We start from the raw sequence: 21,990 nt of genomic DNA, 5'->3' as shown, positions 1-21,990 counted from the left end.
GTTAGCCCAAAAATGGATAAAGAACGGTATTCTCAATGGGCCTAGTTCCTTAGTCAGAGGGGTCCACGAAGCCCACTTAAACATCTTCAATCATATTGGGCCCTTGGCGTTCCATAAATCAATCAACTACATATTTTAAGTAAGGTTAAAAATTTGAGTTGTATTGATGTATGAATATAATGACATAACATTTTCCTTCACAGTGGTTTCATTGTTTTCTGAAAAAGAAATTGAAAAAAAAAAATGCTAGGTAAATAAAGTTGAATAAGAGTTGTACAACAATCATTTCTCTAAAATTATATAAAAGTTAATCATAATCCGGGTCAAACTTTTCAATTTTAACACGATAATTTCGTGTTGAGTTTACAGATCTGGTAAAAAACTGTCTGGCCTAATTTTGAGCTTGCTAGTCATCAACTGTGAAATGGATGAGATGAAGTGATGAACAATTTGAAAAGCCCACCAGGCCAATCAACCTTCCACCGGGTCACGTCACAGAGACGTTGTCGATGCCCAAACAGCCCAAATGGCACTGGATCGTACCTTCTTGCGAATGGATAACGTTACATTTAATTCCGGTCCACAAATTTGGTCAGTAAAGCGTGGATGTGGACAAATGAGACAAAACAAACTCTAGCAGATCATCTATTCCATTATCTATTTTCTTTAAATATTTTTTTCAATCTTTTTTTTTTAATTCATTTTCCCGGCTACTCTCTCTCACTCTAACTCACCACGCTACCCCCTCCTCTGATTTTTTTCGTTGCCCAAATCTCCTTTCCCCTTTGTTTGTCTTCCATGCTGAGAGAAACTGAGAGAAAGACAAAACATAGGAGTCTGTTTGGTTTTCGGATTTGTAGGGAATTGATGATTTTCGTTGGTGATAATTTTGGTGGGTTATGCCCATGCAGCATCTGTTGTGTTCCCCACAGGTGTTTGTCAGTAAGAAGACGAGGGAGATCATTTCTTGCCCTCACCTCCACCTTTGATAAGTTTGATTACAATGACAAGTTCTCAAATTTTCTTAGTCTGTAATTTCAAAATTCTCGGAAACCCAAGATTTCTTTAAAAAAGCTTATGCTTGGGACTGGCGAAGGAACCCCACGTTAAGTGCTGGAGCTGTGGCTGAAGTGACGAGTTTTCTGTTCTACTAGTCGTGCCGGAGCATTCAACCCTAAGCTTCTGGTTTGGGTGAATCAAGATGAGCGACCGAAGGGAGAGAGAGAGAGAGAGAGAGAGAGAGAGAGAGAGGAGAGAAAATAATGTTAAAAAAACTTTTATTGTGTGAACAGTGAATAGCCTATTTAGAGCATCTCAAACAAAATAGTCAGATGAATGATAATAGCTAAATTTAACACTATAAAAGTTTTTCTAGCAGTTTCATACAAGAGTGCATATACTTTTTATGAAAAACTAACTCATAACGCGGGTTATAGGCAGTATAGGTAATGGTGAATGGCAATCAAATAGACTCATGGGTCCAGGCCTTAAATCCGCAACTCCTATTGCATAGCCCTTTAAGCCGAATGGACCTCAAGTGAATTTTCCAAAGACTTTAACGAAGAATTCTTGTTACTTCCATCAAGCACTAGCGAGGACATAACTCACTGATTGAAGCCTCATTTGTTGACACTTGGAAGGATTGGTTTGATGACATGTTTGATTCAACAATGGTGTGCCTAAAAAATGCAGGCCATGAGGGCACTGACAAAGTGATAGGGTGACCATCAAGCATGTGAACGATGGAAGCCATGGTTGGTCTATCAACTACATTTTCTTGAACGCATAGCAATCCTATGTGGATACATCGCATTATTTCAGATGTTGAACTAGCTCTCAATGTGGGATCGATAAGATTTGACGCTGTGCCTTCCGTCCAATTTCGCCATGCCTGCAAGATAATTACATGGGCAAGACATAATACCACTATCAATTTCATGTGCATTAACACTAGTGCCACAATTATTGGCAAAAGGAAGATTTACCCAAAGATAAGGGAACTTACATGACTAAGAAGATTTTCGAAATTTTCCCCTATAAGGAAATAACTATTTTTCTGTCCAGACACCATCTCTAGAACTAATACACCGAAGCTAAAGACATCAGATTTTATTGAAAAGTGTCCATGCATTGCATATTCTGGAGCCATATATCCACTGCATGAGGACATCAGTAATAACATTGTTATTTGAATGGCAATAGATATGTTACAAATTTTTTACTTGGTTTTTCAGGTTTAGCTACTTAAGAAAAACAAAATGAAACCATTTAAAACAAGTCAAGTCAACTAATTTGAAATTGATGTGAAGAATAGCATTACTCTTTCGCAAATTCTTTTAATTAATTCTAGTTATAGGAGAATAAGACATTTGATAGGCTTTCTGTCTTCCAACAAAACTTAAGTTACTCATATGATAGATAATACGAAGTATGCAATCTAATTGTTAATTTTGTATCAATTTTGTTAGGATACTTACTAAGTTCCAACGATTCTGCTTGTATTTCCATCAGTTTGATCTAGCACAAACAATCTTGCCATGCCGAAATCTGCAATTTTGGGATTCATCTTTGAATCTAATAGAATGTTGCTAGTTTTGAGATCACGATGAATAATTCGAAATTGAGAATCTTCGTGAAGATAAAGAAGTCCTCGAGCAATGCCAAATATGATTTTGTAACGCCTCTCCCAATCTAGATGCAAACGTTTGATTGGATCTACATATTCATTCAAGTTTATCAATCTATATAGAGATATCCAATTATGTTCAAGAAGAAATTCAATCTAAATTAAAAACACATTATGAGTAGAATCCAACATTTAAGCAGAAGTATTTTAACCATACCAAAAAGGAATTGATCTAGGCTTGCATTAGGCATGAGCTCATAGATGAGAAGCCTTTCATTTCCTTCCAAGCAGAAACCCAAGAGCCTGATTAAATTACGGTGTTGAATCTTAGCCATTAGCAAGACCTCATTCTTAAATTCTTGATCACCTTGTCTGGAAACACTAGACAACCTTTTCACGGCTATTTCTTGTCCATCCGAGAGCATACCCTGAAGAAAAGCATATTGAATATATTATATGTAACCCTTAAGAATCCAAGATTAAAGAAAGATATATTATATAAATATATGATATCGATATTGCCAAATTACCTTGTAAACAACACCAAATCCACCTTGCCCAAGCTTATTTGCATCTGAAAAATTCTCTGTAGCAACTCTAATTGTAGCAAAGTTGAATTGCAATGATTCAACACTAATTATTTCATCCACAGCTTCTCATGAGAAACAAGTTAATACATTTAAATTAGATATTGGCAAAATTTGTACCTTGAAAATCAATTTAATATTTTTTATACCCAATATTGCGTAGAACTAACTTATAAATTAAGTAGCATATATATATATATATAGTACTAATTTTCTGATTTTGTTTATTTTTATATGTTATAGAATCAAAATCCTCAATAAATAGGACAAGAAACCCATTTTTAACTTACTTTCAACTTTCTTCTTTCGCTTTTTCACTCTTAAATAGATACAGACGCAGATGCAGATTACTAAGACCACAAAAACAATAACCACCACAACTATAATCATAGTTCGGGATGAGTCACTCTTCTTCCCTGCAAAAGCCACAAATCCGTCTCAATAAAGTATTTTGAATTTTAAATTTATCATAATTTGTAAATAGTTTTACAATCTAAGAAACCGTTTAGGTGTGAAACCAACCCCACCTTCGTCCTAAAAGAAAACAAAAGAAGAGCTGAAGGCATGAATATATAATTAAAAAATAGCCCACTTGGAGAAGTTGTCGTCTGAATGACAACCTATTTTTGGGGGGGATATTTGTTATGTTCTAAGCAAGATGGCACAAAGCGACGTTTGGTCATAAGTGGGAATATTGTAAAACCCATATGGTCAATTTCGGTGTTGGCCAGGTGCATGGAGTACGTAGGATCGATAAAGAAAACATTAACAAAATTAACAACAATTTAACCTTTAAACTTGTTGGTTCTTCTAAGTGAGTTTTATCACTTAATTTGTGGATTCTTCACTTAAGAAGGCGGTGATTCAGGACTAGAGATAAAAAAAAAAAAAAAGAAAAAAAAAAAGAAAAAAAAAAAAAGAATTTGGGTGTGTTGGAACAGAACCGATTTTGATGATACAATTCTTGATAAAAGTAATCAGAGTATCAGCTGTGTTGTGCATTCTATTAAGGAGAAGTCTTGTTGGTATCAAACCTTTGTTTATGGTGCTAATAAAGCTATTGATAGGCGACCGTTATGGCAAAATCTACTATCTATGAAGGTGAGGGTGGCTTCTAATCCTTGGATTCTCTGTGGTGACTTCAATGTGGTGAGAACCTTGGCTGAGAAGTGGGGTTCGGACAGACTGAACTCGTATGAGTTAGAGTTTGGGGATTGTTTAAATAGATTGGAGGTTATAGATCTGAATTTCAATAGTTGCTTTTATACCTGGAATAGCAAAAGTGAAGGGTCAGATTTTTTGGCTAGGAAGCTTGATAGAGTAATGGTAAACGAAGAGTGAATTTACAAGTTTGGCAAAATCAGTGTAGACTTCCCTACTGGTGGTATCTCTGATCACTCTCTTGCTGTAATATCAGTAGGTACCTTGGTGAGTTTTGGTCCCAAGCCTTTTAAGTTTTACAATTTCTGGCTGGATCACAAGGATTATATGTGTTCGCTCAATAAGGTTTGGAAACAAGAGGTTCGAGGGATTCCTATGTTTAAACTTTGTATGAAACTTCAATCCCTTAAGGCTATTTTGAAAGGTAAAAATTCTAGTTGCTATGGTAAAAATTCAAGCTAGAGTTTTCCTGGATATGGCTCAACAAGATGTTCTAGCTTCATGTGGTAGAACTGATTGTATGATGAAGGAGAGAGAATGCCTTCATGCTTTTGTATCTATTACAAAAGCTGAGGAGGCTTTTTTGAAACAAAAAGCTCGAAACCAGTGGCTCCAACTGAGGGATCAAAATAATGTTTTCTTTCATCACCTTCTTAAAGGTCGGCATGCTAGAAACACCATTACACATTTATGGGATGAGCATGGGAATAGGGTGGAGGACACATGTAAGATAGAAGAAACTGGGGAGGATTTTTATAAAAAGCTTTTGGTCTCTAAACAAATGGTTTTCACGAAGGAAAATGCTGCTAGGCTTAGACAGCTCATTTCTCCATCTATTTCAGCTGAGAGAGCTTCTATGTTGGATAAGGATGTCACTATTGAGGAGATCAGAGCTACTATTTTCAATATGAAATCTAACAAGGCCCATGGCCCTGATGGATATCCTGCTAAATTTTTCAAGTCTTCTTAGTCTGTCGTAGGTGATGATGTGGTTGCTGCTATTAAAAGATTTTTTGATACTGGTTTGCTTCTCAAAGAGGTAAATGCTACCATCTTAACTTTGGTGCCGAAGAAGCCTAATCCCTCTACCATGGGGGATTTTAGACGTATTGCTTGTTGTAATGTCATCTACAAATGAATCCCTAAAATCATCTCTAATAGGATGCTCCATGTTCTAGATGCATTGATTAGTCGAAATCAATCAGCTTTCATTACTGGTAGAAGCATTTTTGAAAATGTTCTTTTAGCTTAAGAACTAGTTAGGAACTACCATCGGAAGGAAGGAATTCCAAGGTGCACTATGAAGATTGACCTTATGAAGGCTTACGACTCAGTGAACTAGGATTTCTTAATTCATTGCTTGGCTTGTTTTGGATTTCCTATGAAGTTCACAAACTGGATTAAGAAATGTATTTCTTCCCCAAGATTTTCTATTTCCCTTAATGGTACTTTGATTGGTTATTTCAAAGGGGAAAAAGGTTTGAGACAAGGGGACTCCCTCTCCCTTTATTTGTTTGTTATAGCCATCGAAATTTTTCGAAAAATCATGGAGGATTGGACTGGTGGTGTGTCTGGTTTTAAATTCCATCATAGATGCTCTCGACTGAAGCTCACTCATCTATGTTTTACTGATGACCTTCTTATTTTCTCTAATGCTAGTTTGTCCTCTATCACTATTATAAAAGCAACTCTCTTGGAGTTTGAAAGTCTCTCAGATTTAAAGGCGAACCCTTCAAAGAGCTCCTTTTTCTGCTCTAGAATTTCTTCCAGAATGAAGAACCTCTTGTTGGAGGATTTGCAGATTAAGGAATGACACTTTCCTGTTAGATATCTTGGAGTACCACTTATCTCTTCTAAACTCTCTGCTGCATATTGGCAAGTTGCTTTTAGGAAAGATCATAGGCCGTATAGATTCTTGGACTTCTAAGACTCTCTCCTTTGCTAGTAGACTTCAGCTGTTGACTTCTATCCTTTACAGTTTTCAAGTATTCTGGACTAGGCTATTCATTCTACCTAAAAAGATCATAAAGGATATTACACAAAAATTTAATAGATTCTTGTGGAATGGAAAGGATGGAGAGTTTGCTAAGGAAAAAGTTGCTTGGGATGAGATTTGCTTTCCAAAAAAAAGAGGGTGGTTTGGGGCTGAAAAACTTGGAAGTTTGGAACATCTTTGCTATGTTGAACATGTATGGAGTTTGTTTGCACGATCAGGTTCTTTTTGGGTTGCTTGGGCTCAAGAATATTTGCTGAAAGGGAGAAGCTTTCGAAGTATATGCATTCCCCAAAATTGCTCTTGGAGTTGGAGGAAGCTACTGAAGATGTGTGATACTTCCAAAGCTTTCCTTAAGTTTGAAGTAGGTGATGGTAAACATATTCAGTTGTGGATGGACAATTGGCACCCGTATGGAGCTCTTTTTGAGAAGTATGGTTATAGGGTTATTTACGATTCTCAAAGTAGAGTGGATGCTAAGCTTGCTTCTGTATTGCTTAATGGAGAATGGTGCTGGAAACCTGCTAGATCTGATGATTTAGTGGACATACAAAGCAGGCTCCCAGAGATACAATTAGGTGATTCTGATAAACCTATATGGACTATTGCTAGAAATGGTGCTTATGTAAGTTCTGATACCTGGAATTTCCTGAGGAAGAAGAAACCAGAAGTTAAATGGTGGCCTCTGGTTTGGTTTCCACAAGCTATACCGAAACAGGCTTTTCTCCTATGGTTGTTTATGAGAAATCGTCTTTCTACAGGGGACAGACTAGTGACATAGGGATACCAAGGTGATACTCAATGTGTCTTTGGCAGAAATGGTTTGGAAAGCCGAGACCATCTTTTCTTTAAGTGTAGCTTTAGCTCTCGAATATGGATATCTTGTTTACAAAGATGCAATGTGATGGCTCCCCCTCTTGTTTGGCAAGTTTTGATAAATGAGGGTTGCAGAAACTGGAAATCGAAATCCATGATGGATGTTCTTTGTAGATTGGTGTTGCGCTCCACAGTTTATGGGATTTGGAGAGCTAAGAATGAAATAAAGCATCATGGCCAACCAAAAACAGAGGAGTCGATTTTAAAGTTGATTTTTTGGGAAGTTCGATCTAGGATATCAGGAAAAAGGAGTTTCAAGAAAACTAGGGAAACCCTTAGCCTTTGTCAAAAATGGAACCTCAATGTAAACATGCTAGTTTGATACCAGTTTTGTCTCTTTTATAAGTTTTGTTTTCGCTGAGTCTTTGTAACAGGGCCTTTGTTGCTATGGTTTGCGTTATGTTTCAATTGGTTTTGTGCGACTTAGTTGTAACCTTGGTTCTTTAGTTGTTAAATGAAATTGATCTACTTATTCATTAAAACAAAGAATTTTATCAAAAATAGATCTCTTTCTATGAATCTTCCAAAATATGATCACTTCGATCTCTTGCATAGTAAGAATTTAACGCATTATAATTTTAAATATTTCATATAATTTAAGTACAATCTTTTATATAACACCTTTCCTTACAAGTTGATAATTTTCAACATGAATTGTACTTGAAGAGTGAGGTTTGAGTTAGCATCTCACTAATTATCATGCTGATAGAAAAGTTATTCAATCTAAAAGTGATGGCCAGTTTAACTTCAATACCAATATTGTTTTGACAAAACAATCTATCAAACATGTGGTATATATCCGTCATACTTTTGACTACAATCACAGCCAAACAGTGTACGATACATGTTTATGACGCATTTCGCATCCAATTTGATGATCAGGTTAAACATCGTAAACTGGTGGTGAACCCCAATCTACTAAAATTTCAAAATCAAAATTCTTGCTCCAAGACTTCCTTCTTTTGATGTCTAGAAAATTTGGATCGCTAAAACCCACAAGGCGATACGTACATCATACTATAAAACACAACTTATACATATAATATATACTATGAGAACTTTTTTTTAATTATTGAAAACTATGAGCATACATAAAATCAAAACAATCAACAATATACATTTCATATATGAGGACATGCAAGAAAATAAGATATAACTGATCGAGGCATAGTTCATCTACGTGTGGGATCAAGTCATAAGGGCCACATGGTGTGAATTTGAAGTTATCTTCTTGGTCAATATAAAACACAACTTAATTTTCCAGAAAATTAAAAATTATCTTGAACGCTATTTGGCAGCACAAGAAAAGGCTAACTCCGCTTAAATGTTGCACGCAAAGGCACATGCCACATGTTACTCAGGGTGACAAGAAAAGGTATGCTTTATACATACACAAAACCGGTATGCACAACCACAATAACGGAGAATAATGCCATGCAAATGCCTAAGTTTATGTATCAAGTATAAAGGATTTCAAGGTATAAGTTACAAAAATTAGAGATAAAAAGTTGTAGATTCTTCAATTGGTAAAAAGCATTAATTCTAACTTCAACAAAGCTCTGTCGCAAACAAAATCAGATAAGGTTTTGAGACAAACCTTCTTTATAAACGTCCGATAGAGTGAAGTCCAGAAGTTCATAAGGTCCAAATAAGTCACTATCAACAATACCCCATGATGTGAACTTGCTCATGACTCGCTGAACCTCACTCTGATTGAATAGAAATGAATTTTTGCTATAATCAGGAAAGAGCTTCAAGAACATTCCAAGTCGAGGTCCTTTTTCCCATGTAAATGAATCGAGGTACAGCTGGTAAGGAAATAACCCAAGAGCAGATGTCAGGTACTGCTCAAACACATCTTTGTACGGACGAAAATCTGTGAATCCAGGACTTTTCAATCGATATCTAACAAGCAGAGGGGCAGCACATAAACAAGGTATAGGAGATGTAGGGGAATATTCAAAAGAGGGTGGGCAGTCTGAACAATTAAAAGTGACATTTATTGATCCCTGACTTTTATAGTCGTAATCACTTTCAGATTCACAAAACTGGAGTAGGTTGGAGTTTGAGCATAAGGGGTTCCCTCGAAGCCTGCAAATAAACAATTAAAACGTGACATTGGGACGTTATTTTGAAGATGCATTTCATTACACTTGAACTTCCATATGAAAAATTGGGACATATAAATTGGGGAGCAAGTATAGAACCAAACCAGACAGAGACATTCTGAGGTAGATTAGTAGTGCCTGTAACATTCGAAAGCTTATTATTCTGCAATTCCCTGCAACATCAAAGTGCCAAAAACCAGAGCTTAGAAGAATGAAAGCCATGCACACGAAACAGTGACATTGTCAACCCGGTCTTACACTATAAGGCTTTCATTTGAAGTCAAATTCTTATTTTGCCAAATGGTGGATGGAATGGAGCCATTCAATGAATTGTTCGCAATTGACCTGCAATGGAAAATAATTTACCAAATAAAGCCATTTATAGTATTAACCATTGAATACAGTGGCCGATATTAACTAGTCATTCGAAACTTGGATTTAGATAAATTTGAAGCAATTTACAGTAGCATTGAACCTAGAAATAAACACAATATGATGAAAGAGTAAGTGGGAGACTACTCACAGTCTCTGAAGACGAGGAAGACTTGAAAAGTTGGAGGGAACTGGTCCCTCAAGCTTGTTGTTGGATAAATAGCTGAGCATATTATTCAAATAGTAGATTTCAATATTAAAGGGAATTGCTGGTGTAAATTATATATCTTTGAAAACTGAGACACGTCCTTATAATATATGGAAATAAAATACAAAAAATGAAGATGACATGTCATTCAGAAGATGGAGAATCTTACATAGTCGTGACATTCTCAGCAAGCCTATTTGGAGGTATGGATCCATTTAGCTGATTTGAACTGAGGTCTCTGAAATTTATATAAAATAAAATATTTTTTAAAAAAAACGTATAAGTACCTAGCGGAATTGTCTTTGACAAAATAAAGAGAAAATTCTTTATAAAAAGGAAAAATAAATAAATAAATAAAGCAACTTACAAATAATAAAGGTTTGGTATTTGGCTAAAATCTGGAATTGGTCCGCGCAAGTTGCAGTTCCTAAGGCTCCTGGCAAAGTCAACCAAAACACAAATATTCAATCTTTCACATGGAAGTGTCACTGCGGGTCCTTCTTGGTTGCCATCCCACAAGAATATAAAGCTTCTAAGAACATGAAAGGTTTGTGATAGCTGATTAAGATAACATTGCCTCTTTAAGACTCTGAACAAATTACATTAAGTGATGTGAAATATTAAATAACAAAGGATAAATCATATAAAACCCTGACTTGTTCGGTGTAGCAGTGACTTGATGTTTCAAAAATTGCAATGGAATGCCTTCATGCCACCTTAATTAGCTTAAGCCACTCCACATCTGAGTTGAGTAACATTCCCATTTCTCTTCCTTTTCAATTGATATTTGACCAATTTATACGTTGTTCTTGACAAAATACCACTCTACCTATCTTATATTATTTTTATTTAGACAATACTTTCTTCTTTATTTTATTTTTCGTTTTAGGAGGGGGGGTGGAATAGCTTCTTCTGTCATTACATCAAGGCTAGCAACTTGCTCTGCCTTTAATTACGTTTGAAACCTAGTTACAAAAATTGAATAATAATATGTGTGAAGACCCAGAAAAAATAATAGGAATTTAGCATTTAATAAATTGTATTTATTAAATGGTGAGACTAATGATTATATTTTAGGTGATGATATTTATATTACCAAAATAAAATAAGCTTGAGGTAAAATAATAGAAAGAGTAAATAATTAATTAAACTTAATTAGGTGCATTTAAAATGCAAGAGAAAATTGTTAGAGACTAAAGTTTATAAAATGAGTTTATCAGGATTAAATAAAGATAAGTCTATTTAGTGGGGTAAAATAAAATAGAGTGTTTTATTTTTAATCTATGGGCTTGTAAATAGTGGCCATGAAAAGAAAATACAAGTGATGTTTTTAAGTTCAAATAAAATAAAATAAAACGAAATAGAAAAGAAAAATATATTAGAAAAGAAATTAAGAAATATAAAATATAAAATATATATATATATATATATATATATAGTGGGGCAACCTGCGCCCCACTTTGAAAGACAAAGGTGAAGGGCCATGTGGCCCTTCACGTGAAAAATGAAGGAAAGGCCATCTGGCCCTTTCCAATGAAATATATATATATTTATATATTAATAATAAGAGGCAATGCCTCTTTTCCTCTCAGAACCGAGAGAAGGAAAGAAGAGAAAGAAAAGATGGAGAAATTTTCTCATTTTTGCGATCTACGAAGATCTAACGGTCCGATCTTCGATCCGTCTTCGGAAACGTGATCCTTGCACTTGGATCTACGTTTCCACCGATCGTTTTAAGGTAAAACACTAAACTCATGATTTCGTAATTTTGGGTTAAATTATTGAAATGTGAGTTTAATCTAATATTTTCTTTAGGTAATGGGTTACTTGGAACTTGCTTAAGACTACCCAAACCATGGGTTTTGGTTTGGTGAATTTTGGTAAGTTTCCTTAAACCCTAACTTTTGGGTTATGTATTTTAATTGCGATTTCTTGTGTCTAATCTTAAGTAAATCTTACGGGTTAGTGTTATTAGTGTTTTAAATAGCGATATTATGATGGATTTTGGAAGTGTTGGTGAAGATTGGGTTTTTATGTGGTTTCGGTTTTTGTAGTTTAGTTGGTGTTTTAGTCCTTTGAGTTCATCAAATGATTTGAGTTGTTTTGATTGGGTAAGTTCTGGAATTTTTGATGATTTGGATAAGTGTTTTGGTGGAATCCAAATCTGATTTTGGGTTGATGATTTTGATGAAGGAGTTGTTGATGTTAATAATTTAAAGATTGTGTTAAATGAGGATGAAAGTTTGTTTAGGTGTTATATGGAGATTAATTTTTAAGAGACTTTGTTGAGGATTATCGAATGAGTATCCTTGGAGTTGGTTTTATGGATTTGATGGGTTTTGATAGGAATCGGTTGATTAAGTTTAGGTCTTGGTGGTTATTTGTTAGAGAATGAGTTTAATACTTATGGTAGCTTATGTTAGTTAAAGTCTTGATTTGGGTAATTGTTGACAGTGATGTTTAATGGTTGAATTTATTTAGATTGGTTAAGTTGGTTGTTAAAGAATAATTGAAGTTTTAATGTTGAAGTTAGTGTATATAGAGACTTGTTATAGGACTAACTATGGATAGAAGTTAAAATTGGATTACATGATATTGGTAAGGCCGAATGAGATGAGGGCTAAAATCAAATACATAGATTCACATAAATTGAAATAAGGGTTATTAAGATAACATGTTGAATAAGATTGAGCTATATAGTTTAAGTACTCAAGTATCTATGTAATGAAAGTATAAGAGTTTCATAGATAACTAGTAATTAGCAAGGATTAAGTGTTAAGTGTAATGCTTAGATGAGAATGCTTTAAAATGGTAAATTATCCAAATAGCCTTAAGACAACAAATATAAAATAGTGATATTATGGAAATACATAAATAGGCTTCAAATTCATCTATTAGTGTAAGTAGATAATTAATGCGTTTGTCTATGTAATATAAAATACCTAAGTACGTTATGAAGTGGTGCATAGCTCGGTAGCCTTTTATACATATATGTGTACATATATATGTATACGGGCTGAATAAACTTAGCTAGCTCAAATGGATAAACTAACTATAAAACTTAATAGTTACTAACGATAACAAGACAACTTATTACGTAATTCATCTATCCATGTACACTAAGTGTTTTAGTGTATTATTGGTTAGGCTTAAGCATTGTAAATGTGTATGTATATATGTATACAAATACGTGGATATGGCTTAAGTATAAATATTGTTAACTTAGTAAGTGCATGATAAGCCATAAAAATTGTTAGTAATATTAAGGTAGTACAACAACAATGAATGATTAATCTAATAATAGCTTAAAGTATCTAGATAGCTTTAGGAGCGAGTGATGTGACGTGTGAGCACGCGGGTAGTTAGGATGTCATAGAGTATGTGATCCAATAGCATAGTCTAATGCTACCAATGTTTGCAGGATCGTGTTATATTGGAGACTTCAATGGGTTCTCCAATGTAGAGTCCAAGTGACTAGAGTCCAAGGAGTGTTCGAGTTGGAGTCCAATGCAGCCAGGTGGGTATTCCACTCACTGAGAAAATATATATTTTTATATGTATTGGATTGATAAAAATATATATGGTTTATGAAACCGAACCAACCATATGATGAAATGTATATGCTTTGAGATGATTTATTAGTTTCGATTATGTTCAAATATTATCAATGATGTTTAAGAATTGATGCATGAGGGAAAGGTGTTAATTGATTTAAAGTGTTTTGAGTATGCTTTGCGGTTGAGATCTAAATTATGCAAATTGTTTGAGAACATGAAATGTTGAAACTGCGTAGATTTGATAAAGAAACTAAGTTTTGAATGATTTCAAAGTGTTGGGTAAAATGCTGGATTTGTTTTGTTTTGAGAGGGCGTGATTTAACAACTGCATAATTTCAGCGTGACACAGTAGGAAATATATACTGGTCAAGCACGGAACATTGAGCATGTAGTATAGAGCATACATACCAGCAGTCTCAGTATATCAGCAGAACAGTATCAGTATCAGCAGTATCAGTATCAGCAGCACAACAGTATCAGCCCCAGTTCATGCATAGCATTATAGCATTGTTTTGTGAGAGAGGTTTTTATGTTATGAGTAGTTTTGCTAGATGTGTTAATAGCATACATTGAACTTGAAAGTACATGGATACATGACTGTCCAGGCGCGAGTAATGGTATGTCTATGAGTAAGAAGGTTGACTGTTCTTGTTCTTCAGGAAAGACGTGTTAGCATGATTGAGTTTTAACTCTAGTGCTTTCATGATCTACTGACGTTCAAGGCATGAAGCTGAAATACGATTAGGGATGGTGTTGCGAGTGTGCCGTTGACAATGTTATCCTAGTATGGAAGGGTAAGATGCCATGTTCTTTGCTGAAGACTTATGTGTATACGTGATATCTGTGATGGAGTGATCGTGTGCACATATGTCCAAGCGACCGGTGAAAAGTATTATTATAGAGGGGTCTATATGTAGAAACTTCCAAGGAGGGATGTCTGGAACTTCTACATATGTTCACAGCTATATAGTATGTTTTAAATGTTTTCTAAATAGTCGGTGTTTGCTGCATTAGCTATTGGTAAATTGTGGCTAATATAGTGCTCGCACGACTAAAAATAAATAGATGTTGGTTCTTTGTGAAAACTCAGTTAGTCTTATACCACTGAGGTCTTAGTATGAGGTATACTAAGGCGGTGAACTCATTATTTCACCTATGCGGATGTGGATACCACCACAACCGTGTAGATGATGTTTCTTTGGCTGCAGGTACTTCGGTATAGTCGATGGGTCGATAGCAGTGTGCTTGGGATATTATGACTGAAGCTCGCCGCGACAGTTGTAATGGTCGGACCACGGGTTGTCCACTATTTTATAGGTTTGGTATGGCTTGTGACGTTTGTGTCACTTATTATTTGTTAAGCCATTATTGTTATAGTGTTAATAAGACTCAAACAGATAGATGTTAAATGGCTCTTTGTTGTAATTAACTTGTGATAGATGTAAAAGTTGTAATTTCCGCTATTCAGATTTATGTTTTCCGCTGCATAGATAGATGTATGTTATACTCTGATTATCAGGTACATGTTATGGGGCATGTGCCATATGTTGGCTGAGCGACACGTAGTCGTGCCACTGCGATGACTCGTTTTACGTTTTGTATAAAAAAAAAAAAAAAAACGGGTCGTCACAATATGCACTTACAACTTTAGCAAATTAGACATGTTGCTATAAGAAGGTGGAATTGAAGCCCCATCAAAGTTATTGTTATCAAGCTGACTGCAAAAAGAAACAAAAATAAAATCATTAAGAAACATGACAAAAAGAGTATTTAAGTACTATTACAGCGTAGAAAAAGGAAAATTTAGAAATTATTAACTTTTTAGAGATAAGAAGCAAAAGCAAAAGACAACAATTCATGTATTTTAAATATCATAACATTTATGTGATAAATGTACTTATGTTCATGGAAGTAGAAACCATACAGGATTCGTAAATTTGGCAGTTCGGAAAAGTTTGGTGGAAGATACCCTGATAAATTGTTATTATCAAGAAGGCTGCATGTAACAGAGTTGATGAAAGTCACTAATCTCAGAGATTGTACTGATGTATGACTAATTATAAAATATGAGAATGTGATTAAGTACCGACTTACAAGTGAAAAAGATTTCGTAATCTAGATAGCTCAGGTGGGATTTGCCCGCTAATCGAATTGTTGTTCATGTAACTGTTCACAAGAGGCAAAAGAAAAAAATAAAATAAAAAGACAAAAGAAAAAAAAAATAAGAAAAAAAAAAAGAAAAAGGGATCATTGCAGAATTGCTTTTAGACAAGATAACATCAAAAACATGCTCACAAGTGCTTCGCTCGGTTCAGGTTTGAAAATGATGTGGGTATTGGTCCTGATATGGAGTTCTCGTCAATATGTATTCTGACCAAATTTGGAAGATAACCTAGCTCTTCAGGTAAGGGACCGGTTAATTGGTTTCCATTCAGAAACCTGAAAACAAATAATATTAAATATGAAATTATTCTTCAATATCAAAATACCAAGTATTCAGAACAATGCCAACGTATAAAGTAAATTACTTCACACATGAGGACTAACTCCTATATAATTTAGAATCAAATGCTTTAAAATTAAATATATGAACTAGTCGCATGTCTTCATTTCTTAATGGTATAAGCATGTAATCATCTAATAAAAATATTGACTATCTAACCTGTCCAACAGAAAAAGCTGATCAACTTACAAATGTACCAAAGATTGGATATTGCCTATCTCCTTCGGTATATTCCCACTTATTTGGTTCCACCTAAAGTCCCTTCAACAGAATAGATAGAGAAACATATATCAGCAGGATAAGTAAATCAAATGCCATCACAGGCTGGAAAATAACAATGTACCAGAATATCGAGTAAAAGAGGCAACTGAAAACTTTGATGCAGCTAGATAAAGATTTTTGTCGCACAAAAAGTGGCTTGTAGAAATGCTTTGCCTTACAATATTCTCATATTCAACAATTGACCAAGCTCCGGTGATAAAATTCCTGACAAATTCATTCTTAGTAGTTGCCTGCAGAGAAGAGATCCGAAGGAAAATTATTAAAGCACCAATGCCAGTTCTTCGAAAACGCCCACATGAAATTAAGGCCAAGTTTTATCGAAGTTTGATAATCTTATATTTGGACTTTTGGCTAGCATAAATACTATATAATGCTTGGCCTAATTTAATTAACAAGTCTGTAGGCAATAAATAATATAACAAATGATTAGTTCTGGACAAATGAAAAGATCATGGAGATAGATTTTCAAATTCATTAAGACGTGTCGGTGATCTTTTCTAGCAAAATCAGGATACTTGTGGCTAATAGATTAGATGCTAAAGAAAGGTTAAAATCATACAATCGGTCAACATGTAGATAACCATCATATGAAAATATAGCACTGTAGCAGACAACCCCTGTCCAATTTGATGTACATGGGTCTCCTCGATCCCAATTACCCAGATTCTTTGGATTTATCAAACTTGCCTTGATGGCCCGCAATGCTGTCACTGCAAATTAATACAAATGTCAATGATCAATTCATCAACATAAACATTTAAAAAGTTCATAAGCTTTGCTGGTTCTCATGTTTTTCCAATTCTACTATCAGGGTTTCGCATTAAACGAAAGAAAAGTTATTTTAAAAATATATATCAATATTGTTAGCAGAACCAAGTTTGAGAATGCACACTCAAATAACAACTACAGCTCAAACGCTGAAAAAAATATAAATAAATAAGTAAAGTAAAAATTTTTTAAAAAAAAAAAAAAAAAAAACCCTAAAACATACGCATCACTATTCAAATATTTGATATATGGACTCCCAATACTTATGTATATCTCAATTTAGAATACCTAATCAAAACTCACTTTATTTAATTTAGCAAATAAATTTAAAAGGCACAATACATTTGATAATTTATTTTTAATTTTATATTATCTAAATATGCTTTATTTTTTTGTTACTTTTTTTTGTTTCTTTTTTTTTTTTTTTTTTTCAAACGGTGTCATTGTTCTAACACAAATTTTTCAACATTCACTTTTTATCGTTGGCCATTTTTCTAACTGTCATATTTTTCGACCCTCCTTCCATGAGTAGCATATACAAATCAAAAAGATGAATTAATTAGCAGATAGCATCAACTTCGATCCCACCGGCAGTAGGCTGCCAGGCTGTTACTAGCTGTCTTCCAACCCCTCCCAAAAAAATCCAGCCTATTCGCAACTAATTCTCTTCCTTTAGAGCACTAGTAGCAGATTCCCTATAAGTAGTTCTATTCCCTAAAATAAGGAAAATTTGAAAAAAGTGACAAAAAATCAAGCCACAGCAACTACCCTATCTTAGATAACCATTCTTGGGAAGCAACAGTGCTTCCCAATACATTGGGTAGCATTGTAGCTTCCTAATGCATTATTTTAATATGAAAAAATGATCTCTCTCTCATCTCTCCTCTTTGGCTCTCTCTTCACGCGTCCAGAAAACACGCACTACTCGTCGTTGGCGAACTCACGGCTCCTCCGACGCCAGAAGTAGAGGAAGATGGCGATCCCGAGGAGGAGGGCGGATGAGGTACCTGAAAATTGGATCTTGAAAATCGGCTTCAGACTCGGACACGGAACCGTTGATGTGGAAGGCAGAGCGATGGGGGTAGAGGAATTGGTGCTTGACGTCGTCGTCGGAAGCTAGCCTCGATCCGTCGAAAATTGCGTCCTCCGACAGCCCACCGACGACCCACAAAATCACGTCTTTTGGTCACCGTCGGCAACAACCCATCGGAGGATCAGATCTCCTCTGTTTCGCCGTCACTAAACCGCCGAATTTCACTGGAAATCGGCTCCTCTGGCTTTGCCAGGGACGGCTCAGTAACACCCACGGAGATTGGGCATGGGTTTCACGAAATCGCTCTTTTTATCTCCTGGATCAATGGGTTTGAGTATATTAATCAAGATGAAGAAAAGGCAAAAATAAATAAATGAAAGGTAAAAGAAAATAATATTTTAATCTATAGGAAAAGATAAAGGAAATTTTGTATAAGAAAAAAAAATGGTTTAATTTCTTAAATTTTTTCTATTTTAAGAAAAATAGTGGTGCTCTTGGTAAAACCCCCTGACGTCAGTCTAATATCCTTTGAGCTGTTCATTCCCGTTTCACCACTTGGAAACAAAAAGGGCGAAAAATAGAAGGAAGGCAGGCTTTGGTGCTTCTGTTGGCAGTGCGCAATGTGCTTTAGACTGAAGGAAGCTACCAATTTTTTACTCACAAAGGAGCTATGGATCCCTGCCCTTTCGTGCGCCCCATCGTCAGGAATCTGGCCCTTACGATCCCTGTCGCGTCCAAGCCGGCTCGCTCCGTCGTGCACCCGTCGTCGTCGCTGTGTTTCTGCAAACCACCGTTGTTCCGTTCATTCCGCCGGAGAACCAGTTCCCGGACGGCCACGTCCAGACAATAGCGGCCACGTTTCACTTGAGCAAGTCCGATATCGAGAGGCTCTCCGGGAAGTACATAGTCGCCGGGAAACTATCCGTGAAGATCTCCATGTACACCGGCCGGAGAGGCACCACCTGTGGGGTAAGCTCCGGGAAGCTGCTCGGAAAGGTGTCGGTGCAAAAACCGTAATCAGCCCCCTTTGCGGATGCGTCTTTTCTCTTGAGCTTTCTATAGCATGTGAATCGCACCGTTTTTTATTTTTTATTTTTGGACGCTTTTATCAGTCTGGTTACAAATCGAAGAGGAGACGAAGACCGGTGTGGACTTGAGGGACGGACGCTTCGAGGCCGTGCGTGGGAGCTGGGACGGTCGCGTCCGAGTCGGGGTTGGCGGAGCCCATGTAAAAGACGAGATTGGTGCCACGTCGGTGTCGTCGGATTTGGAGGCGGCGCGTGCGGACGAGGTACCAGCGCGCGTAGAAGAAGAAAGCGTATAATAGAGAGAAGATGAGGGAAAGGGAAAGGTGGAGGGAAAGGAAATAAAAAAGAGAAATCCTTCATTTTCGGCGGTGTAGCGGTTGTTGAACTTTTACTTAGCTACTTCAGCTTACAGGGTACATAAATAAATAAAGCACGGCTCCATGCAGAGTGTCAGACCTCTAAACAAGCATCCCCTCAAGAGTTTGATTACCAAAAGAAGCTGTGAATCATTAACTTAAAAAAAAAAAAAAAAAAAAAAAAAGACCTTCCAAGGGATCGGTACTCGACTGTGCTCCAATAAGCAGTGAAGACCAAGACAAGCATGCCACAATAAGCAGTCCATACGTCCAAGCTCTTGAAGGATGATACATCAACATAACGCACAGAACAGAAGGCCAGAACACTCAAATTTGTTTTAGTACCCAACACTGGGAACCACCTGTTAACAGGAAACAGCTAAAAGAACTTAAGCAATTGAATTCCAAAAAATAAAATGATTACTGGCTTTTAGCACTGGGAAATAAATGAATTATCAAATAAATAATTCACATTCAAGTATGAATAGCAAAAAGCTCCAACTACTAGGCAACAAAATAATTAAAGAAAAACAAACCATCCAAACTTGGATCAAATCATGCAAATTAAGGTTGACAAGAGAGAAAAACTGAGAAACCCATACTAGAACAACATCTGAAAAGCTGAAATTCTATTAGAATGATGGAAGCATCTACGTTATGGCCGCTACTGTTTAATATTTACCTTGGGGCAGCTTGGGCGAGAAACCATCCAAGAACCGAATCCTGCTCAAAATTTTCTCTCTGACTCGCCTTCCAGTCTTCAACTTCACTTTTTGTTTTTTTTTTTTTTATTTTTTTTTCTTCCATTTTTTTGAGTCAAGGTCTCCTCTCTGACTTAGTCTTCACCTTCACTTTTGCTTCCTTTTTTTTTTTTTCTTCTTCCGTTCTTCGTCTCAATGCAAGAGCTGCTTCACTTTCTTTTTCTTTTTTCTTTTTTTTTCCTGCTTCACTTTTTCGTCGCAATAAAAGAGCAACGCTTTCACACCCTTCACCATGGTCTATAATACCTTCGCAGCAAGCCCCGGTAGGTCAGGACTACCACTGGCCACCTACTGGAGAAGATGTGACGAGAGAAATGAGGGGAGATATGTCGAGCTTACTGCAAAGGTATTATGGACCATTGTGAAGGGCGTGAAGGCGTGGCTCTTGTATTGCGACGAAAAAGTGAAGAAAAAAAAAAAAGGAAGCAAAAGTGAAGTTGAAGACTAAGTCAGATAGAAGACCTTGACTCAAAAAAACGAAAGATAAAAAAATAACAAAAAGTGAAGTTGAAGATTGAAAGGCAACAGCGAGTTAGAGAGAAAATTTTCAGCAGGATTTGGTTCAATAGGTGGCCTGCATGTCTAGAGTTACTGTTCATGACAAGAAAAAAGACAATTAAAAAGGAGAGTAATTGTTGCACTTCAGGTGCACAACAACCACATTTCCCAAGGCAGATGAGGTGGGGTCCAAATGGTTGTTGTGCGCTTGAAGTTTTTTTTATCATTTCTTATAAAAAAAGAGTGGGAATAGCTTGCCAAACTAGCCCTGAGTACACGTAAACGGTGGTATCTTTCTGACTAGGTTGGCATTACGGACACTCGAGAATTCTGCTATGGGCCTAATATTAATTATTAATGGCCTTGTTTGTTAAACACTTGAACAAAACACAGTAATGTGGGTTACTGTTCATGTACTTTTTTTTTTTTTACTTTTTCATATTTTCTAATACCAATCAACATTAAAACATTTCAATTTTTTTTCACTTTTTATATCACATCAATTATTTATTACTATTCAAATAAAAAAATTCACTACAATACAAAATTTTTTCCTTTTTTCTATACAAATTCTTTTTACTTTATATCACATCATCACTTTTTACTAATTTCAAAATTAACAACCTACCACTCTATCCTGTACATTACTTTGTCAAACAAGCCCAAAAGGTGTTTGGTATGTGTCTTAATCCATCAATGTTTATGTCAGCAGGTCAGGTTAGTAGGTAGTTATCCTTGGCCATTTTTGGGTAGGTTATGTAATGGGGCTAGTGGATGGCTATTTAGTCTTGTAGTTATCATGTAAACGGGAAGTTTCAATGTAAGAGCATTTATAGTGAGCTTTCTAAATTTTTTTCAAATTTTAGCTAAAAAATTTATTTTTATTATGTTAACTACTATCTTTAATAAACTTCCTACATCAAACTTTTTAAATTTAGAGTAAAATTTGGCAAAAGCTAAAATAGAGAAATTAGAGCATCCCTAATGATCTCTCTATTTCAAAATTTTCACCAAAATTTGGTAAAAAACTCAAAAAGTATATTTTAAAAGCATTCCTAGTAATGTCACCAAAATATCTTTTTAGCTATTTTGGTTAGCCAATTTAATGAAAACACTAAAAAAAATTACTCCCAACAGCCTCACTACTTTAACCAACAAGTTTTAGTGAGTGAAAATACTCATCAATTTTAATGAGTAATATTCACTCACCAACTTTCTCACAAATTTTGTTTCTCCTTTCTCTTTCACATGATCATAGCACATTTTTTTCCTT

The 21,990-nt window shown here is 35.6% G+C and overlaps 1 protein-coding gene and 1 long non-coding RNA gene across 5 annotated transcripts; one reads left to right on the top strand and one right to left on the bottom strand.

Moving 5' to 3' along the window:
- Positions 1–1,263: 1,263 nt before the first annotated feature.
- On the bottom strand, positions 1,264–20,629 carry LOC133876980 (probable LRR receptor-like serine/threonine-protein kinase At1g06840). 4 transcript variants are annotated; one of them, XM_062315210.1, is made up of 21 exons: positions 20,141–20,629; positions 19,647–19,820; positions 16,833–16,983; positions 16,432–16,503; positions 16,181–16,252; positions 15,784–15,927; positions 15,583–15,654; positions 15,413–15,484; positions 15,132–15,206; positions 10,299–10,367; positions 10,101–10,169; positions 9,875–9,946; positions 9,610–9,696; positions 9,456–9,524; positions 8,841–9,334; positions 3,504–3,629; positions 3,157–3,278; positions 2,844–3,054; positions 2,478–2,715; positions 2,006–2,156; positions 1,264–1,891 (listed from the first exon to the last, which is right to left on the bottom strand). In XM_062315210.1, the coding sequence occupies exons 2-21, from the start codon at positions 19,756–19,758 to the stop codon at positions 1,589–1,591; spliced, it is 2,781 nt and encodes a 926-aa protein (XP_062171194.1). In that variant the 5' UTR covers positions 19,759–19,820; positions 20,141–20,629; the 3' UTR covers positions 1,264–1,588. The 4 variants fall into 4 exon arrangements, with proteins under 4 accessions (XP_062171194.1, XP_062171195.1, XP_062171196.1 ...); XM_062315211.1 differs by lacking the exon at positions 20,141–20,629 and adding an exon at positions 19,995–20,074; XM_062315212.1 differs by lacking the exon at positions 3,504–3,629 and having other exon boundaries at positions 20,141–20,625.
- Positions 11,499–14,955, top strand: LOC133876982 (uncharacterized). Its single transcript, XR_009901627.1, has 4 exons — positions 11,499–11,669; positions 11,747–11,811; positions 13,353–13,448; positions 14,676–14,955. It is a non-coding gene; the product is annotated as an uncharacterized LOC133876982 (long non-coding RNA).
- Positions 20,630–21,990: the final 1,361 nt, after the last annotated feature.

The sequence above is a fragment of the Alnus glutinosa genome, chromosome 9 (assembly GCF_958979055.1).
Source record: "Alnus glutinosa chromosome 9, dhAlnGlut1.1, whole genome shotgun sequence".
Classification (NCBI taxonomy): domain Eukaryota; kingdom Viridiplantae; phylum Streptophyta; class Magnoliopsida; order Fagales; family Betulaceae; genus Alnus; species Alnus glutinosa.
Note: the sequence above shows the minus strand (reverse complement) of the source record. Positions and strands in the feature narration are given on the sequence as shown.